Source organism: Aulonocara stuartgranti, assembly GCF_965226115.1.
Source record: "Aulonocara stuartgranti genome assembly, chromosome: 20".
Lineage (NCBI taxonomy): Eukaryota > Metazoa > Chordata > Actinopteri > Cichliformes > Cichlidae > Aulonocara > Aulonocara stuartgranti.
The window spans coordinates 28043357-28062242 of NC_138956.1; the positions used below are offsets into that span (position 1 = coordinate 28043357).

The window sequence follows — 18886 nt, forward strand, 5'->3', positions numbered from 1 at the left end:
GAGAAGCAACAAAACATGATGAAAACACCTGAGAACACATCAAACTGTACTACTGTGTATCAAAGTTAAATTTCTTCAGAAAAATGTTCCCTGTCAGTGTTGAGCAGGTTAATCTTACTGCTGCGTGTGTTTAAAGATGAGATCATGTTGAAGACTTTATATTGTGTTTATAGCAGCCGTCCATAAGGAACGTGTCAGAGTACAATCAGCTGTTCATGAGTGTGACAGTTGGCTATCGATGTGTGCAGACAAACTGTTGCTGGGACATGGTCAGCTGTCATTGCTAATGTACTAAATGAGTTAATAACAGCGTTATCAAACTCCAGCTTCTCTGCATCACACACGCTGCCCAGCGGTTACTGTGTCACGCTGACACATCACTGAAGAACCTCCACTTACTCAGGCTGGCTGTGTTTCTGAAGCACAGACTGAGCTCACAGCATGCTGGTCTGCCATCAGCTTACAGTCAGAGAGCAGCAGGTTGTGCACAAACCACCAGAGAAAAAGTCGATGGCTTGCCTGCTTCTTGTTGTTCCCATGCTCATCGCTGCTGTCCACAGGATGCGTCTGAGGCAGCCTTCTACTGTCGGCCTACAGTAGCAGAACTATTCTCAGCTCAGTTTGGAGATTTGTTTTATGTTTTTTAGATGTAAAGAAACGCTCTCAGGCTTAATTGCAGTCAGATACTTTTGTGTGTTCTTGTGTCCATGCAGCTGTCCTAGCTTGACTATGTGATGGACAGTTATCTGCATATTCTGGTGAAATAGTAGCAAAGGGTACGTCCTGTGCAGATGGACACAGGAAGGGTCTGTATTATACAGACTAATGGCCAGACTGTTAACAGAACAGAATACAGAGGGTCACACAGCAGTGTCTCCTGGGACTTGGACAAAGCGTAACAAATAAAAAGCAGAGATTCAGTGATTCTGTTGATGTAAAGAAGTATTTGCAGTGACTTTGTGTCTGCTGATGTCCACATGACTGTCTGTGGGTTCCTGCTGTGGGACACAAGAACCTGCAGACCCTCATGTGGTAATAAATCTTCACCCCTCTGCTACCACAGGGACTTCTGGGTGTCATCCCATCGTCTTCCCACTCAGCCTGTATGACCCGGGTGCCGTGAAGCCCAGTGTGATTGTTTAGTACTTTGGTATGAAGTTCTAGCATCTGATGTTTTCCTGCTGGCTGCCCTCAGCAGTAAATCGAGTCAGAGCAGAGCCTGAGTCACTGTGAGAGCAGACAGATGAGGCTTGTACACACAGCCTGCCTCTGATTATGATGCACCAGTCTCTTCATATAAGAGCTTCCAGTCTCCAGGAGGGTTTTCATGCAGAGCCTGCCAGAGCTGATGGAATTGTGTTACTGGTTTTCATGCATGGACTGAAAAGTAATTTAACTGATAATAAGGCAGGGCTGAAGAACATGTTTGCTTTGATTTACCTGTGATAAGGCATCAGCAGCAAAGCCATATGTCATCATTTCCTGTGTGGAAGCCAGTGTCAGTAACAGGGGCTGTTCTTCTGTGCATCTACAGACTGGTGTTCACATGGTTACCATGGAACTGGAACCAGAGACCAGTGTGCTGCTGGGTCCTGAAGTACTGCAGTCAACATGTGTCTGCAGTCGAGTGCTTTCATTTAAGGAGAACAAACGTATTGGATTCAGGGTTCAGAATTAAAGCCATTTTTATAAACAAGAACTCCATTTTCAGACACTAAAAATGGGAAAACATCATTTTCAATGTAGGTTCTTGTTTGTTTGGTAGTTAACGACTCCAGAAACCATGAACATAAAAATTCTTTGTTTCTTCTGTACAGATGCCCTGTTGGGCTCAGATAAGTGAGGAACTTTCCATCTCTTTGGAAAGTCTTGGATGTTTTTGCAGTATGCTTTGATTCGTAACCTGATGTAGTAAACCTGTCTCTGCCAACCCAGGGAAAGATGGTCTCCATTGAGTGGTCTTCCTTTTGTCCTGTTAATGCTGCTGAACTGATGAGTGTTAACTTCTGGTAAGATTGGACCGAATGGTTGATTTGGTCGTTCTTGCAGATGCTACTAACTCTCTGATGGAATAATGATGGATCCTCATGTCCAGAGTCCAAGAGTTAGGCGAACCTTCTGAGACGGGCTAAGAAAAGATGGAGGACAGTAATGTCTTCAGTTATTAGTATGGACGAGTCACTGTGTATGTACACACACTAATAATCCCTGTTTTTAAACCGTGCTAAGGTCCAAACTGCAGGCTCAACACCGGCTCTTGGATGCTGAACTAATGTAATCAGCTGGTCTGTGTGTCGTTCAGTGGTGGGGAGCTGGTTTCCTACTGGTGCACATGGGAATCCCCTGAGTGGAGGAAACTGGAGTTATCAGTGTTTCGTCAGGGTCACAATCAGCAAACGTAAAACAAAATGTGTGATTCAGTGTAATGAATATAGGGAAGCTCACCTTTCATATAAAAAAGCCTTTTTGTATTTATGCAGATGCACTCGTTTGTCTCACTTGATTAAAGCCATTCTGGTTTTAATCAACGAGTGCTGTAGCTGTAACCAAGGCCACATTTCCACCACTGTAAACTGGATAAACTGGAACCACACAGCAGTTTATATAAGTTAGTGAACCTGAGTGATGCAGCTCTGTGATCCTGCTAACACATGTCAGTGATTTCCCTCGCCTCTGTCAGTGCGCCCCAGGGTGGCTGTGGCTACAATGTAGCTTGCCATCACCAGTGTGTGAATGTGTGCGTGAATGGGTGGATGACTGGATATGTAAAGCGCTTTGGGGTCCTTAGGGACTAGTAAAGCGCTATATAAATACAGGCCATTTACCATTTATTTAGCTGGTTTAGAAATAACGAAGGCTGGATGTGATTCATGAACCTGACTGAAAAATGCTGATACATGCATCATGGAGCTCAGTTTGTCTACTATTAGAATGAGTTTGATGATCTTTGATGAATTATTTGGACCCAAGAATCAGACTGAAATGCAAAGTTTACACAGTGATATTAAGACGAGCGTGGTGAACAGAACGACGGTGGCAGTCAGGCAGGTTTCCAGTTAGTGTGGGTGTGTGGATCTCTTACTTATGTTCTGGATGAAGACACCTGTGTAAAGCTTATTGAGGGCGTGGGCTGCTGTCCAGTGGAAACTGGCCTGTAGAGGTGGAGAGCAGGAGGCTGGTGAGAATGAAAGTGAGCAGCATCAGGAACGATGAACAGTGATCTGATTCAGACGAGCAGATGGAGGAACAGCTCCACCCAGGAGCACAGAGCAGGTGACGGCCGCCCATCAGTCCACCTGAAGCAGAGGACCAGAGAAAAAGAGCCCGGCCACCTTGAGGAGCAAACAGACGAACGGCAGGCTGAAGTTAGCTTGTTAAGGACTCAGTGTGCTGACTTCATGGTATGCACTGAGTTAATACTGGTTAAATATTAGATATGTTAATTCATCAGTTTCCCTGTGCAGAGCTGTGTTTTTGGAAAAGCTCGTCCAGTTTGGGATAAATGATATTTTGGCTTGTAGCTAATCACTGTTGAGGCTGGCACAGGAGGGTCAGTGTACGCAGGAGGGTCAGTGTACAGTGGCTTAACAGTCAGTCAGTGAAATCACTGTAGAGGGAGAACTATAGTCAAAACTAAAGCAATAACCTCACTTCCTGTTTTATTTTGATAGTCTCTGTCTCCGTTTCCCCTTAGTTTGAGCCGTGTTCCCACCTGTGGTCTGGTTATCCTCAGTGTGTTCGTGTCCTCAGCCGCCCTCTGCTCATGTTTCCTTAGTAGTTTCCTTTCCTAGTTTCTTCCTGGTTGCAATTTTTTGCATTTCCTTTGAGCCTGTGGGGATGGCTGTCTGTCTCCGAGTGCTGCTCCAGTACACGGCCATAGACTGGTATAAATAAACAGCTGTGGTTTTAATGGGAGGACAGTCTCAGCTTGGACAACTCGCAGGTACAAAAATTGAGAAATGATTTAATGTGAATAGTTGATATCACTGTGTCGTGGTTGGATACGTGTTTGATGACCGGTGTTTCTAATCTCACGTCAGCCTGACAGAGGCTCAGTGACTCACTCAGCCTGAGACACTGTTAGAGACACATGGTTTTTCTAGGACACACACTCACCCTTCTCCTCCTTCAGATCAATAATCTATTTTATCTTTTGTAAGTGGAAAAGCCCGTGGTCACGGTCTTCTGGGAGGAGCGCTCTTTTTATTTTTGCTAACTGGGTTGGAAATAAACCTTTAAGTAACACAGCAGTTGTCTGATCCATCCAGAATTTGGGTCACGTCGCCCTTCGGATAAGAAAATGTTGTATTAAAAGCTGATGATTGAAGCTGTTTTGAACCTCTCTGACCGTTCTGCAGGAAACACATGATTAGAGCTTTGAGAACTGGGCCATCTGGGCTCTGTTGTGCTTGGATTTATGCATATTTGAAGCTTTTTCCTCTCTGACAGATCTGATGAGTTTCTCCAGGTAGAGCTGATGAGTTAGGAGGCTCATGAAAAAACTGAAAGGGAGGAGTTTAGGTGCTAAAAACAAGGAGCATGAATCAGAGTGATGGGAACCTGTTACCTGTTAGGTTTGCACCTGTGCGGTTGTTGTACATCATTACCACAGGGGCATAATGTGGGCAAAGTCCAAATCTTTAAGGAAACGCAGTCTGAATAAGGAACAGGAAGTGTTTGTCTTACATAAACTGGTTATCGCTGTCAGCTAACACCAACCTTGTTACTGATTTACTGCAGCGCTGCTGGTCACGTGTTTTGCTCTGTGTTCTACTCGCTGTTCTCGGTTCTGTTTCCAAGTCTAAAGACAAGAACGTTCCTACACTGGAAGCCAAGGTTTCAATGAAGAGACGCTTAAACCAGTATAGACACAACCATGTTAGACACTGACCACAGCTCTGCAGGAGGATTATTCCACAAGGCCTGGTTATTGTCTGTGTCCGCTAGTAAGCAGCAGTTTTGTTCTACAGGTGAAACGTGTGTAGTGTGACTGTAGATGCACAATCACAGCATTGCCAGCTGAGGTCTGTAGTGAGTTTGCATTGTTTTAAAGAACTCTTGAACTGGAGATCAACACCCATACACACATTACACACTGCCTTTAATTACTGGAGCCTGACAAACTGAACACACCTGAGTGTGACAGGATTTGAGGACACCTGATACACCTGAACAGTTCTACCTGTAGATCTGACTGACAGTAATAATGATGCCTACTGCTGACTGTGCCTGATATTTAAAAACAAGCTTCATTTATTATTCTGCTCACTGTAAAAATGAATAAATAATCCAGTGTTACAACATTGATTGTCAAACATGATGAAACACACCTGTTAAAGATGGTGGTGTATGATACCGCTGACAGAGGCCAGTTGTCACAGTCAGAGTAATCAGACTAAAGCTGTGCTGTGAAGGAAGTTGTTGTGAGTTAGTGACACACTGTTTCCTCTCCAGCTCGCAGGTGTGAGTTTGAGAGTTATTCCAGTACTTCTGATGTGAGGTTTTCTATTTGAGAGGAGCCACAGTATGCAGAGTGGTACACAGTGTTAATGCTGTGCGTCTGTATGTGATGACAGTGAAGGAATTATAGCCTTACATTCACAGAGCGTTCAGACAGACGTGATGAAATACACACCCCGTTGCTCCTACTCTTTCACATCGTATTATAAATATTGTTTGACAGTTACTTTATAATTGTGTTGTGTAGATCCAGAAACATGTTGTTAGGTGTGAGGTGGTACTGTGCTCCTGCTCATCACATACAGCTGACTCTTTGTTCAGTTGTTGGTTTTTCAGCTTTAGTCAGAAACACAACAGATTTAAACACAAATAACTGTCATCCTGTTACCCCATCTAATACACTGTTACAAACTGGCAGGACTGATGACCCACATTACTGTTAACAGATGGTCACTCAATGCTACCTTAATGACAGCTTAACAGATAGCTAATATTGGGTAATGATAACTTTGGCTGCATCCCTGTCTGATGGATCAGATGGATCTGCTTTTTCCATCTGACAAAGCTTTGACGCTGGATGTGCTTCCTGGTGCAACCCTCCCAGTTATCTGGGCTTGGGACCAGCACTGGGAGTACACTAGCTTGTGTCTTTCCGAGCTAGCTAATAGCTATTGGGTAATTGCTAATAGCTGAGCAGCTAACATTACTGTGTGTGCTAGCCAGGCAGCTTTACTGCCACCTTGAGACAAAGTGTTGTGAAGCTCAGCTGCTTCAGGTGATGGTGAGGTGGTTTGCAGCTGGAGCACCACAAACACTGTTGATACTGATGGTGTCACAACTGATCATAATTGTGAGTAACTGAAAGTCAATATTTTGTTCTCATAACCCTGACTTCCAAACAAAACTTTGCTGTAATTGCTGGGGCGATCGTGGCTCAAGAGTTGGGAGTTCGCCTTATAATTGGAAGGTTGCCGGTTCGAGCCCCAGCTTGGACAGTCTCGGTCGTTGTGTCCTTGGGCAAGACACTTCACCACTACTGGTGGTGGTCAGAGGGCCCGGTGGCGCCAGTGTCTGGCAGCCTCGCCTCTGTCAGTGCGCCCCAGGGTGTCTGTGGCTACAATGTAGCTGTACATTCACAGTGTGTGAATGGGTGGATGACTGGTTGTGTAAAGCGCTTTGAGGTCTTTAGGGACTAGTAGAAACGCTATACAAATGCAGGCAATTTACCATGTAATTTAATAAAAATGTGTCTAACTTTTAATTCTGCAAATATCTAATTGAAGAAAACATCTGATCTGATGAATCTCCTGCATTTAAAGTGGTTGGCATGTCCCACTATTGAACTTCTGCAGTAAAGGGCTAATCCACAAAAGGCTGGTCTCTGTGCGCCCACTGGGCAACCCCTTCAGCTGGCACAAACAAGCTGTACAACAATAGTGTTGCTGAAGCTAGCGTTGGCCAAAGAGAGCTAGGCTAAGCTGCTCTGCTAAGCAAGCTGGTTTCCAAAGCTTCACTCTGGGTTTCCCCATTATCTACCCTGCAGTGTCTCTTTCTTCACTGCATCACTGTTTTACTCACATTTATGTTTAATTTCTCTGTTCATTGCACCACATGCCTGATCAGGTCACTTTGCTTTGCTCTGTTGTTGTAGAAGTTCTGAACTCAGCATCCAGCACCTGATCTGGTCCAGAAGAAGCACACACAAAGGAGCATTTGACCAAAGATTTGTGTAGTCTGGTACATTGTTGTGTATGTGCAGCGTGTGTTCCAGCTCTTAACATTACGAGGTTTCAGCAGCCTAATAATAAGCAATCTAATAAGCTCAACCACTGTATAGACTACGTATAAGACAAATGGAGGTTTGTATGAATATGTGTCCAAACAGACTGAGTCTTTGTAAAATTCAAAATCACCAGTCATTCAAACAGTAAAACAGTCATTCAGTGTCCTATGGTTTTTAATGACTTCATCAGTTTTAGCCCCCCTCTACTACCCCCTCTTCTACTACTACTCTTGGTGTGCTTGGATCAGTGTCCTGTTGCATTGCCTCACATCTGACTCTACAATGCTTTGTTGTACAGACGAGTTCATGATCAGATCCTGTGGTTGCATTCAAGCCCAAATCATCAGCGCCGTGCTTGATAGCTGGTTTGATGTGTTGGTGCTGTTTGTGGGGTTGCCACTTTGCAACACTAACCTGTGCTGCATGTTCTCTGTACTGAACAGAGGCGTTCCCCTGGCAACCCTTACAAAGAAGCCACAAACTGTAATATTGTATCGTATGGTGGCTGTAATGCTCGTTGATGATTAGTTAAGTCATTTGATTAGCAGCAGCTCGCTGCTCCTAAAGCTGTGGAACACAGCTGTGCTTTCTTCTTCTGCATTTTGACTTAGTGCAGCATGGCGTTATGATATTATAGCAGTAGTCCATTTGAGCTTATAGCTAGATGATTTTGTTTCATTATATGTAAAACCCGAGGATTTAAAGAGGGTGTACTTTTTGATTTTACCATAACTTTAGTCCAGCCTTCAAATCAAGAACTTCATTAGCTTCATTAGCTTTGACAGGGTGTCCAAAATTAAAAGTTACTTTACAATCCTGTTTCTCATCAGTGTGAAATAAATAAAGCTGTGTGACAGTGAATAGTATTAAGTCATGTGAACAAAAGCTGGGTGATGTTAGCCTGTCCCATCCCAGCAGAGCGCCTCTTGTGCAGCTCGTCTTCGTTCAGAGTGGAAGCATTGCACTGACCGCTTCTGCAGTGCTGCTTTTCTAACACTGTGTATAACCTTTCTCCGTCACTGTGAAGGAATGCAAAAAATGTTTGCTCAGCCTCCCCTGGTGTTGCAACACGGGCAGGCAAGCGTGTTCTTATGGTGGACTTGATCGTGCTCACATGTGAAACACAGAGACTCAAACAGAGACTTAGTTCAGTCACAGAGAGGCTGTTACCTGATAAACGGTGTTGAAGCCAAATCACAGATGTTTTCTGTTTATTGCTCACATCCTGATACATCACAGTTGCTTTCTGAACACTATTTTCCTGTTGGATCAGCATACACACGTATGTTGTCTTCATGCTACAGGTGGAAGTGATCGTTCTCGTGTCTCAAGCCCAGCTGAGGAATCTGACGACATCGTCTTTGTTTTTGTCTCATTGTGTTTGATAAAAATGTTTTTGCACTGGCCCAGAGCAGAAAACTAACAGGGCTGAGCTCATAGGCTGGCCTCAGCGCTCAGGGCATTCACACACATATAGCAGCAGGATAGTGTTAGCTATTGGTAATGTTTTTACTCTCGTCTCTGAGAAGTTGTTCATGTATTTATTTTTCATGTGGCCACCAAGTAGATCATTTATTGTAACTCATTTTGTTGCCTCAACCTTCACCAGAAGCCTTGAATTTGAACGTGTGGCATTAAACAGAAAAGGGTCTCATGGTCTCTGTGAGCAGCGCTGCTGCTTCTGTGTCTCAGTAGAATAATAGTTAAAAGTTGTTTGGGGTCCACACAGTGATGCAAACCAACAACACGAAGCGTTAGAGCTGAACTGACCCAACGTATGTCCAAAGAAACAAACATTACTGTTGGCTGACCTTCATATAATGATCGTTGTGCTTTCAATAACTGAATAATTATCTTTGTCCAGCACAGTTTTGATCTCACAGTCCTTTTTTATGATGGAGTAAAATAACATTGTCACATACGCTCTTCAGGCCGTGTCCAGAATCAGGGCTGGAAGTGTCATGCAGGATGTGCTGCAATAGGCACAGTCACTAAAAATAGAGGTGAGCTTTATATTTAGGGTAAAACGTGTTGCCTGCAGAGCAGGGTGGTGCTGCTGGAGTCAGAGCTTGCTCTGCCATCTTGTGGGCAGCCAGCTGTAACTGCAGCGTGGGTGCAGACGGTGAAAAGCCTCAGTCATGTGATGTGATCCTTTCTCAGTGAGAAACATTTGATGCTCAACGGCAAGAAGGAATAGGAAAAATGGTGTTTGTATGGCACGGAGCTTCATTTGAGGTGACAGGAGGCTGAAGAGGAGCAGCCACAGGGGACTGTGGAGGGAACAGAGGAGGAGAACGCGGGGCTGTTCGCTGAGAGCAGGAGTAGGAGGAGAAAGGCAGCGTGAGGGAAGCAGCAGCAGGAGAGCACCATGAGATTCCCAGTATGAAGGAGCCGGAACATTCTGCTGGAGGGATGCTGCTCCTGCTGCTGTTCTACATTCGAGTCAAAGGTAAGGTGAGCGTGGAGCACATCGGGTCATCTGAGGCGTGTGCAGAGAAAGGTCGCACGAGGGCTGAGCGAAGGTGCCAGCGATGATGATGTCATTAAAGGAAATGGCTTGTTTGGATGTTTCAGCGTTTTAATCCTGGAGTTAGTGGAATTGTTGAACACTTCATTTGGTTTCAGCGCAAAGACACAAGAACGAGATCCATCTCATTATATCAGTTAGAGAGAATAACAGGAAGTATTTTTAATTGAACGCCTCCCCTGTGTTGTTTTGCCGCGAGTATGGGAGTCTTTCTGACAGCCTCGTTCCCAGTACAACCAGTGTCAAACCCACAGTGTCTCCCTATCCTCAGTTGGGACCAGGAGTAAGGCTGTGTCTGTATTTCAGCTTTTTGACTTGATGGCTTTAGTTAAGTTCCCGTACACGCTCTACACGCTGTGTTCCTGCTGAAAGTCATTTATTCAGATGTTACGGCTGAGATGCATCACTGAGCACGACAGACTGAGCATCCGACTTTAAAACAGACACTTTGAAGGTACCGCTGGAAACGATCTGTGTTGTTGACTACGATGAGCATTTATAAGTTCATACATGCTTAAATTTGTTTCATAGGCTGAAGTTCCCAATCACACCATGCTCACATATTCTTTTATGAAACAAGAACTTTTCACAGATTTCTAAGGCAGCATGTTGGCGAGTGTTTGCTTTAACAGCAGAGGGTGCAGCAAACAAACCTGAGGACACGCCCTGCATCTGTGATTATCTCAGGATAAGATTCAAAGGTGGCTCCTGAATAAAAACTGCTCATACATAAATAATACATAAACAGTTCATATTGTCACAGTTCATTTGATTCCGTAGAAAGTTCGTATAAAGTTGTCCATAATAATCCCATAATAATAATGATAATAATAATGAAGATTTTATGGGACTTTGTTGTGTAGTTTTGTCTCCTTCTCTTCCAGCACAGTAAGTCTGTTGTGTTATCACAGACGGTCTAACGGTGTCAAAAACACCTCGGGGCTGTTTTATTGATCTGCTTCAGCTTCTTTGGGAGCCAATAATAGCCTCGCTTTATGTAACAGCCTTAAAAACTGGCAGCAGAGAGTAACTTGGCCCAGTCGGTCTGTATTTCCTGAGAACGTGCTCGCTGTGTCGCTGATGAACGCTGCTGCTAATTCCTTTAAGAGTCAGTGAAAACAATCAGTTTGACTCTTAAAGCTCGCTGTTTCCTTTTTTCTGCGCGAGTCTGAGGGGAGGGGTGGGTGTTGTTGGTAACGTATATGCTGCTACTTTCCTGTTAGTGAGAGGAACAATGTCTGGAAGTGAGTCAAACCCTTGTAAATGTCCTGTTCTGGAGAGATTTGGTAGTACCACCCTGCTCTCCTGCTCCACAGCTCGCTGCGTAAGTCACAGTATATCTCCGATAGGCTGTCTGCTCGTCTTCATCCCTCCAGTGGACAAGATGGCGGGACTGTGTGCTTTGGCCTTTGCATCTGGAGGTATGGTATCGTTTGATTCGCCTGCTCTGCTTTGCTCATTCACTTTGGGCCATTCTTACTATCACCTTGGCAGAAATGTGGGACAATGCAACACTTGTTCTCCTCAGGGGTATGCTGTACTAGGTCAGCTCTTTGAAGCTTTGCCAGTCAGTGCAAGTGAAGTGTAGCAGAGTTTACAGCACATTTGGGCTGTGAGAGGTCCTGTGATGGTTCTTTAATGGGAGGCATGGAGCTCTAACCACAGTCGACTGTTTGTGTTTCACAGCTGCTCATCTGAATTTTAACACCTAAAAGAACATGGATGAGACCGGGGAATCCCATTGGTCTATTTACCATATCTTGTGGTTAACACCAATGTTTGAGTTAAAACTGCACAATATCACGATGCTGACAGGGGCATCATGCTAACTCTCAGGTTAACATTACCCTCGTTCTCCAGCACTATGCATCTACTAGTTCCTTCAACAATACTCTTACTTTACCAAGCACATGATCTTTTCACTGGCTGACTGAGATGTGCTCCTGCTGTGTCCGAGGCTAGGAGTCGAGTCAGGCTGTCATTTTAAATTCAACTCAGTTCTTGCCTCAAGCCACTTTATATTGTAAGGTAAAGACCCTGCAGTATTAGAAAGCAAATCATTAGCAAGCAGTTGTTGACAGTGGGAAGGAAAAACTACCGTGTAAGAGGAAGAAACCTGCGGCAGAAGCAGGCTCAGGACAGAGGGTCGGGGTAGAGACGGGACAAACTGTAGGAGAGACGGCCATACTTTAATCGATTTATAAACACAGAGGAGCAAAGAGGAAATGCTCAGTGTATCATGGGAAGCCCCTCAGCAGCCCAAGCATATTGCACCATAAGTAGGGGGTTGTTCAGGATCACCTGATCCAGCCCAACTATAAGCTTTATCACACAGCTTTCAGTCTAATCTGTCTCCTGAATCCACACCAGGACCTGGTTCCACAGGTGGCCTTCACATGCTTACACGCAGGTGTATTCTTTGAAGCATCTCTTTTGGGGCCAGTGCCTTTAAAGAAGCCGTTTACATATAAGATAAGATAAGATAACCTTTGTTAGTCCCACACGTGGGAAATTTGTTTTGTCACAGCAGGAAGTGGACAGTGCAAGAGTTATGAGGCAAAAATTAGAATACAATAAGAATAAATACAGTACACAGCTGTACAGAATAGAATAAAATAATATACTATATACAGTAGAATAAAATAGAATAAAAATATACAATAAGATAAAAATAGAATACGAATGCTATATACAACTGAGTAAAAATACAACGATGCCAGAAAAGATTATTGCACTTAGTGTTATTGCACATGTGTGGATGTGTGTGTTTGTTCAGTTAAAGTCTTTGTTGTGGAGTCTGACAGCAGTGGGGAGGAAAGACCTGCGAAATCTCTCCGTCCCACACCGTGGGTGCCGCAGTCTCCCACTGAAGGAGCTGCTCAGTGCTGTCACAGTCTGCTGCATGGGGTGGGAGACGTTGTCCAACAGGGATGACAGCTTAGCCACCATTCTCCTGTCACTCACCACCTCCACTGGGTCCAGAGGGCATCCTAGAACAGAGCTGGCCCTTCGGATCACCCTGTTCAGTCTCTTCCTGTCCCCAGCAGAGATGCTGCCGCCCCAGCAGACCACACCATAAAAGATAGCAGAAGCCACCACAGAGTCATAGAAGGTCTTCAGGAGTGGGCCCTCCACCCCAAACGACCTGAGTCTCCGCAGCAGGTACAACCTGCTCTGCCCTTTCCTGTAGAGGGCGTCTGAGTTATGAGTCCAGTCCAGTCTGTTGTTCAGATGAACACCAAGGTACCTGTAGCTGTCCACAGCCTCAATGTCCATACCCTGGATGTTCAGTGGTTGCAGTGGAGAATGCTTGTGCCTGCGGAAGTCTACCACCAGCTCCTTGGTTTTACTGGCGTTGATCTGGAGGTAGTTCAGCTGGCACCAGTCCACAAAGTCTTGAGTCAGTCCTCTGTACTCCTTGTCGTCCCCATCAGTGATGAGGCCGACTATTGCAGAGTCATCAGAGAACTTCTGCAGGAAGCACATATTCGCAGCCATTGAATATTGATCGATTGTGATGTATTAGTTTGAGTGGTAGAGCCACTCTGTTAACACAGTAATCAAATACAGTGCACTGAGAATGAAAACACTGAAACTGAGAGTGTGTCCTAATGATCCTGGCCATGTCAGAGGGGACACGTGTCAGTGACACAGGCCCACACAGGATCTGAGTGGATAAAACATTCCCCCACAGTGCAGCTGTGGTGCACAGACACCAGAGCAGTGTTTGCAGCAGCCTGTAACCATCAGTCTTTCTACTGATTTATTATTATCCATCCATCCATTTGCTTCCGCTTATCCTTTTCAGGGTTGCGGGGGGCGCTGGAGCCTATCCCAGCTGTCATAGGGCGAAAGGCGGGGTACACCCTGGACAGGTCGCCAGTCTGTCGCAGGGCTAACACATAGGGACAGACAACCATTCACACTCACATTCACACCTAGTGGCAATTTGGATTATTCAATTAATCTATCCCCACAAGCTGCATGTCTTTGGACGGTGGGAGGAAGCCGGAGTACCCGGAGAGAACCCACGCAAACACGGGGAGAACACGCAAACTCCACACAGAAAGACCCCGGCCTGATGGTGGAATTGAACTCAGGACCTTCTTGCTGTGTGGCAACAGTGCTAACCACCGTGCCACCGTGCTGCCCCATATTTATTATTAATGCTCTGATTATGAAGGTTCCCCCCGACAAGTCTGTATGGCACAAAGGAGGAAACTCGTGTGTTGAAGCTCCTTCTGTCTCATGGTTTTATCAACACACTGAGCTAATTGTTGCAATTTACCACTTTGCACTTAATGATTTAATCATACTGTATTTAGCATTGTGTGGGCATGTGCTGTGTGTTAAATCACACATAGGTTTCCTCACACGTCTCCCCACATTAGCATGTGGTGTCTCATCCCCATCTCCCTCACCCACCAGTAAGAAGAAAATAGTGGGTAACTATGGAAACACACTGCAGTGGTTCTCTTTTTCTTTGGAGGGCTTAAGAAGATTTAAGGGAGTTCACAGACAAAACTGTAAAGAGCGAGGCCTGTTTGTGCTTCAGATCTCCACAGCCTGGCTTCACACAGACCCAAAGCAGCCACAGCTTCTTGTTGTTTGTGCATTAAACATAGCAGAGTCACTCTACAGCAGGGCTACTTTAGTGACACGAGGTCTCTGTGACTTCAGTTTTGCCTTTAATGCCCAGTAAGCTGGTCATGCTTTGGTGCATTTCAGTCCTTGTTTCTATGGTTCTCATGTGCAAATAGAAACGAGCGCTTCATTTTTGGCTTGGACGAGGCTCGCACCACACTGCACGCTTTAAAGTGACGTGCAAGCAAGATAGCTACACCAGCTGCTCATTAATCAGCCAGTCACATAGCTTTAAGCCTGTAAACATGGACGACCTGCAGAAATTCAAAGTAAACATTAGAATTCTGTGTGGCTGACCTCGACCATCCATGGTGACCACAGCGTGCCCATTTTATCTATGTGCACAGCATGCACGCCAGCTCCAAGGCAACAGCACAAGCATGCAGTATATGGAGGTGATGCACTGTCCCAGCTGCTGCTCTGCAGAGGTGTCAGCCCCTACGTCAGCTCAGCACTAAGAGTGGATAAGGATATCGATTCAGGAGTCACTGATCCACCTCGCTAACATCTACACCGAAAATCTGAGGAGTAACAGGGACTGAAAGAACAACTGGAGCAGCTGCACAGATCCCTCACACTGCCTGGCCTGTGGTAGAGGACCTTAGCCTGATGAACACACAAATACTGTTTTATATATTACACACACAGTGATGCTGAACATGAGAATGCACAGACGTGTACACGACGCAGAGTAGAAATCAGATTCAGCACCACGGTGAGGTCTGCTTTCAGAAGATTTATCGTCTGTTTGCACCTTTACTGACAGGTTCTGACATCCTCATGACAACATGAGCATGGGTTACCATGGCAACAGAGGCAAAAGATGTGTGAGTGGAGGACGTTATTAGGCCACGCCCATCACTGGAGAAACTAACTAGACTGGAAACCTAGTACAGATGGGGATGGGGGGGGGGGGGGGGGGGGTACACTGGGAGAGCAGCTAATGAATAATTAGTGAGAGGGGAGATGGTGATGCCACATGGCTGTGGCTCATACTGTGGTGAGGTGGTTGTGTTGGGTTGTTGGAGTAAACTGCAGGAGGCGACACACACAGGCTGTGCCTGAGGCTGTGTAACATGCTGCTGCTCAGCACTATGCTCTTTAGTAACAACTCTATGAAGTCTTATGAAGATTGAGTTTAATGAAATGAAAAGTAGTATTGTTCTTTTCAGTGAGAAGGTATCTGACCTGACAGGGACAGATCAGCTTTGTGGGTGTAAGATGTCATCATGCTTATTTCTGCTTTTGTTTTAATGAACTGGTCACAGGTAATATTCACTGGTGTAATGCTAACTGTCAGCATACATTTTGATGAGTTAATGACACTCATGGTGAACTCAGCCATAGTAAAAATGACTACAGCGTGTTGAGTGGTGTAGCAGTCCGTGGAAACGGTGTCGTCTTCTGACTAAAGGCTTAAATCCCGATGATGTCACCAGTTTGGAAGTCAGTGTGAGGACTGGATGGTGACTCTTTTTGTCTCTGGGTGACTCTGCTATTATTCCCTTGTTGGATGATGGTGCAGCCTGGATGGGTCTTTGGAGAACAGGTGATTTATTCTCTTGGCCGGAGCTGTGAGCCTGTGTTTGGCAGCTTCTAGAGCCACACTCATGGACACCTGGTACTAGGAGTGATCTGTGAGGCAACATATGCAAGTATCTGCACGAGGACTTTGTGCTCTTTGTTGGGGTCTTACCTGAGTCTCACCACAATCTTCATCCTCAGCTCAGCAGGTCCGTCTGTCATTGGTGACTGTGCATTAACCAGTCCACTTCTGCTCTGTTCTCCCAGGGCTGGCTCCATACTGTTGTTCCCACTGTGCTGTAGCTGTCTTCTATTATTACTGTTATTGCAGTGAGCTACTCGGTGCTTCTCACCCATAGCTGCTATATGCATATAACCCCTCTCACTGCGGTGGCTGGTATAGTAGCAGTCTGTGGTGGCCAATAATACGGTTTCATGTTTGGGGGTTGGAGTCCTCTTTCATACAGTATCAACAGTGTTGGTTTGAGTGAGTGTATCAGAGAGGATTCGGGTTGTAGGAGACCGCACTGATAAACAGGGCTTTTATAACTGGTTGTAACGTTTCTTTTTTATTCTTTCATAGTTTAGAGGATTTAGTATTGTTGATGTTATAAGAAAACTGCCCACACGACTCAGCTTCATGCATTATGTTGGAAATGTTAGCAGGTCGGTTTGATTACAAATGTGAGGACTTGTTGTTGTTGTTGTTCTCCAGTTTGGATACCAGAAGAGTTTCTCTGTATTAAGCCATCAACACCTTTGTGTGCAGCAGGTGAGGCAACATCTGACAAAGCAGCATTGTGTGAGGATGGAAGCACACATGACAGCAATGTGATGAAATAATCCTGCAGAGAATAAACACAAACAGAAGTCTTTATAGTGCTTCTTCATTCCATTCAATGAGCCTGATAATATTAATGACAGTGTGTCTGATAGGATTGTTTCAGACGGTCACACTATTGATGAGCCCAGGAAAGCCTTTGTAATAATGTTAAATATTGTTTCCAACAGCAGCAGCTCTCACACATCTAAATGAAGCAGCAGTTTATTTTTAGCTGACTGCACGGTCCTGTTATAAATAGCTTCACCGTCACAGTGTCGTCTGAATAAAAGGAATTATAAGGTACTGATGAGTTTATTCATCGGGTAAAACAAGCAGTGATGGAGGCGCTGAGGGAGAAACATGAAGGGAGGAGATTGAAGAGTGGTGAGGGAGGGCGTGGAGAAGGCAGAGCAGTGTGAGCTTTTACTGCTGTAGAGAAACCCGACGCTGATCTTCCCCCCTCGCTCAAACTCTGATGTTGTGCATGAAACCTGGACCTTTACCTCACTTTTTACCTGATTGTATCACTTTTTTCTTTTATCTTAGCTCCCCCTCCATCCCTCTCTCAATTAGTCCCTCATCATGCTACAGCTCTACAACCGTTTCCTCTCTCTCCTAGAATCGATCTACCGACGGGGGGCCAGAAGATGGAGGAAGCTCTACCGAGTGAACGGACATCTCTTCCAGGCCAAACGCTTTAACAGGGTGAGTGTCCTCAGGTCTTACTAATGCTCACTGGCACCTGAGGAGAACACTGGGTAACGGCTGCACTCTGCCTCGCTCAGGGTCATTCGAGCCACTGGAGATATATAATGTTAACCGTTGCTGTAGCCGTGCGTATGAACATCTGCCCTGTGCCAGTCTGGACTTGCAACATATGAAGCAAGTAAGAGGCGACAGATGTGTGTGTGTAGTTGCAGCTGGTAGAGCATCCGTTAGCAGCTTTGCCTTGTCTGAAAAAAGTATATTAGATTGTTTTAGTCACCAAATACTGACACTGGTGTTTGTGCTGCTGTATTTTTGGCCTCATGTGTCCAAAGAGCGTCCAGACGGGTCAGGCTGTGTTCAGGTGTGTTTAACCCTGAGCGTTACAGGGTGTGACGTACACACCTGAATGACAGCACCTAGCTGAAGCAGACACAGTAAGGACCGCTAACTACTGAAGTTAGTGGTGTTAGTGCAAGATGCTGCTGAGCGACGTGTCAGGAGGGTGAATATAGGCTCTGACCTGGACTGTCTATTACTGTGAAAATAAAAGGTTTAGTTGGGGAAACTGTTACTTTGTGGTAATTATTTATAAATATCATGATTTAGTGTGTTACACTGGTATGTTTGTGTCATAAACATCCTGCATTTAAATGATGACAGGTAACCCAGTCACCTCACAGCTAAGCTGTTTGAACACTGGTGCATAATTCCCGGTGTCCTCGTTGTGGCTGGTTCCCTCATCTCAGCTCAGACCTGGAAACAAGTGGGTGTCTCTGTGTGGGATAGTTTTCCATTTGATGTTGCCTCAGCGAACATGATGATGAATGAGGCCAGCCCTGTGGTTTAGAGGATGATATTTGGTGTTCCTGTGTCAGGACAATATGCCCATGATCATGGAAATGTAAACGCCCTCCAATCAGTGCACACAGTTTCACAGACAGAGCTGTGTGCTTGTTTTCCTGGTTTGTAATCCAGCTTGGAGTGAGATGGTCTTAATGTGCGGACCAGAAAGTGGATAAGCTGAGTGCAGGCAGCGTGCTGGCTCAGCACTATGGCTCTCGGGGTTAGTATTACTGATGCACTCTGCCTTATTCAATGAAGAAATAAACTGTATGCAGGTATACACTATAGTGACTAGAGATGGACCGATCCGATATTACGTATCGGTATCAGTCCGATACTGACCTAAATTACTGGATCGGATATCGGAGAAAAATAAAAAATGTAATCCGATCCATTAAATATCACGAAAGCACCTCACAAAACTTGCAACACGCCGTAACTCACCTCAGAACGTTAGCACTTGGAGCAGTATGCATCACGTGATAGAGCGGCTGTGGCATGTAGGACCTGTCGGTGGTCTGGATAGCATGTGGAGCTTTGCTAGCAACCCGGCATTTCATCTCCGACAAAGTTA

General features: G+C 45.2%; 1 protein-coding gene across 9 annotated transcripts in view; it reads left to right on the forward strand.

Annotated features, from left to right (window-relative positions):
- Positions 1-18886, forward strand: part of prkcz (protein kinase C, zeta) — a 101008-nt gene that overhangs the window by 35176 nt on the left and 46946 nt on the right. For 5 of the 9 annotated variants that reach the window (XR_014273707.1, XM_082518490.1, XM_082518491.1 and 2 more), the window contains one exon: positions 17381-17466. Coding sequence is in view for 8 of the 9 variants with exons in the window: in XM_082518490.1 (XP_082374616.1) it covers positions 17381-17466 (86 nt within the window). In the remaining variant the exon portion in view is untranslated. Of the gene's footprint in view, positions 1-9410; positions 9693-10989; positions 11192-17380; positions 17467-18886 lie in introns of those variants that run through there. The other 4 variants (XM_082518494.1, XM_082518495.1, XM_082518497.1 and 1 more) reach the window with 4 other exon arrangements.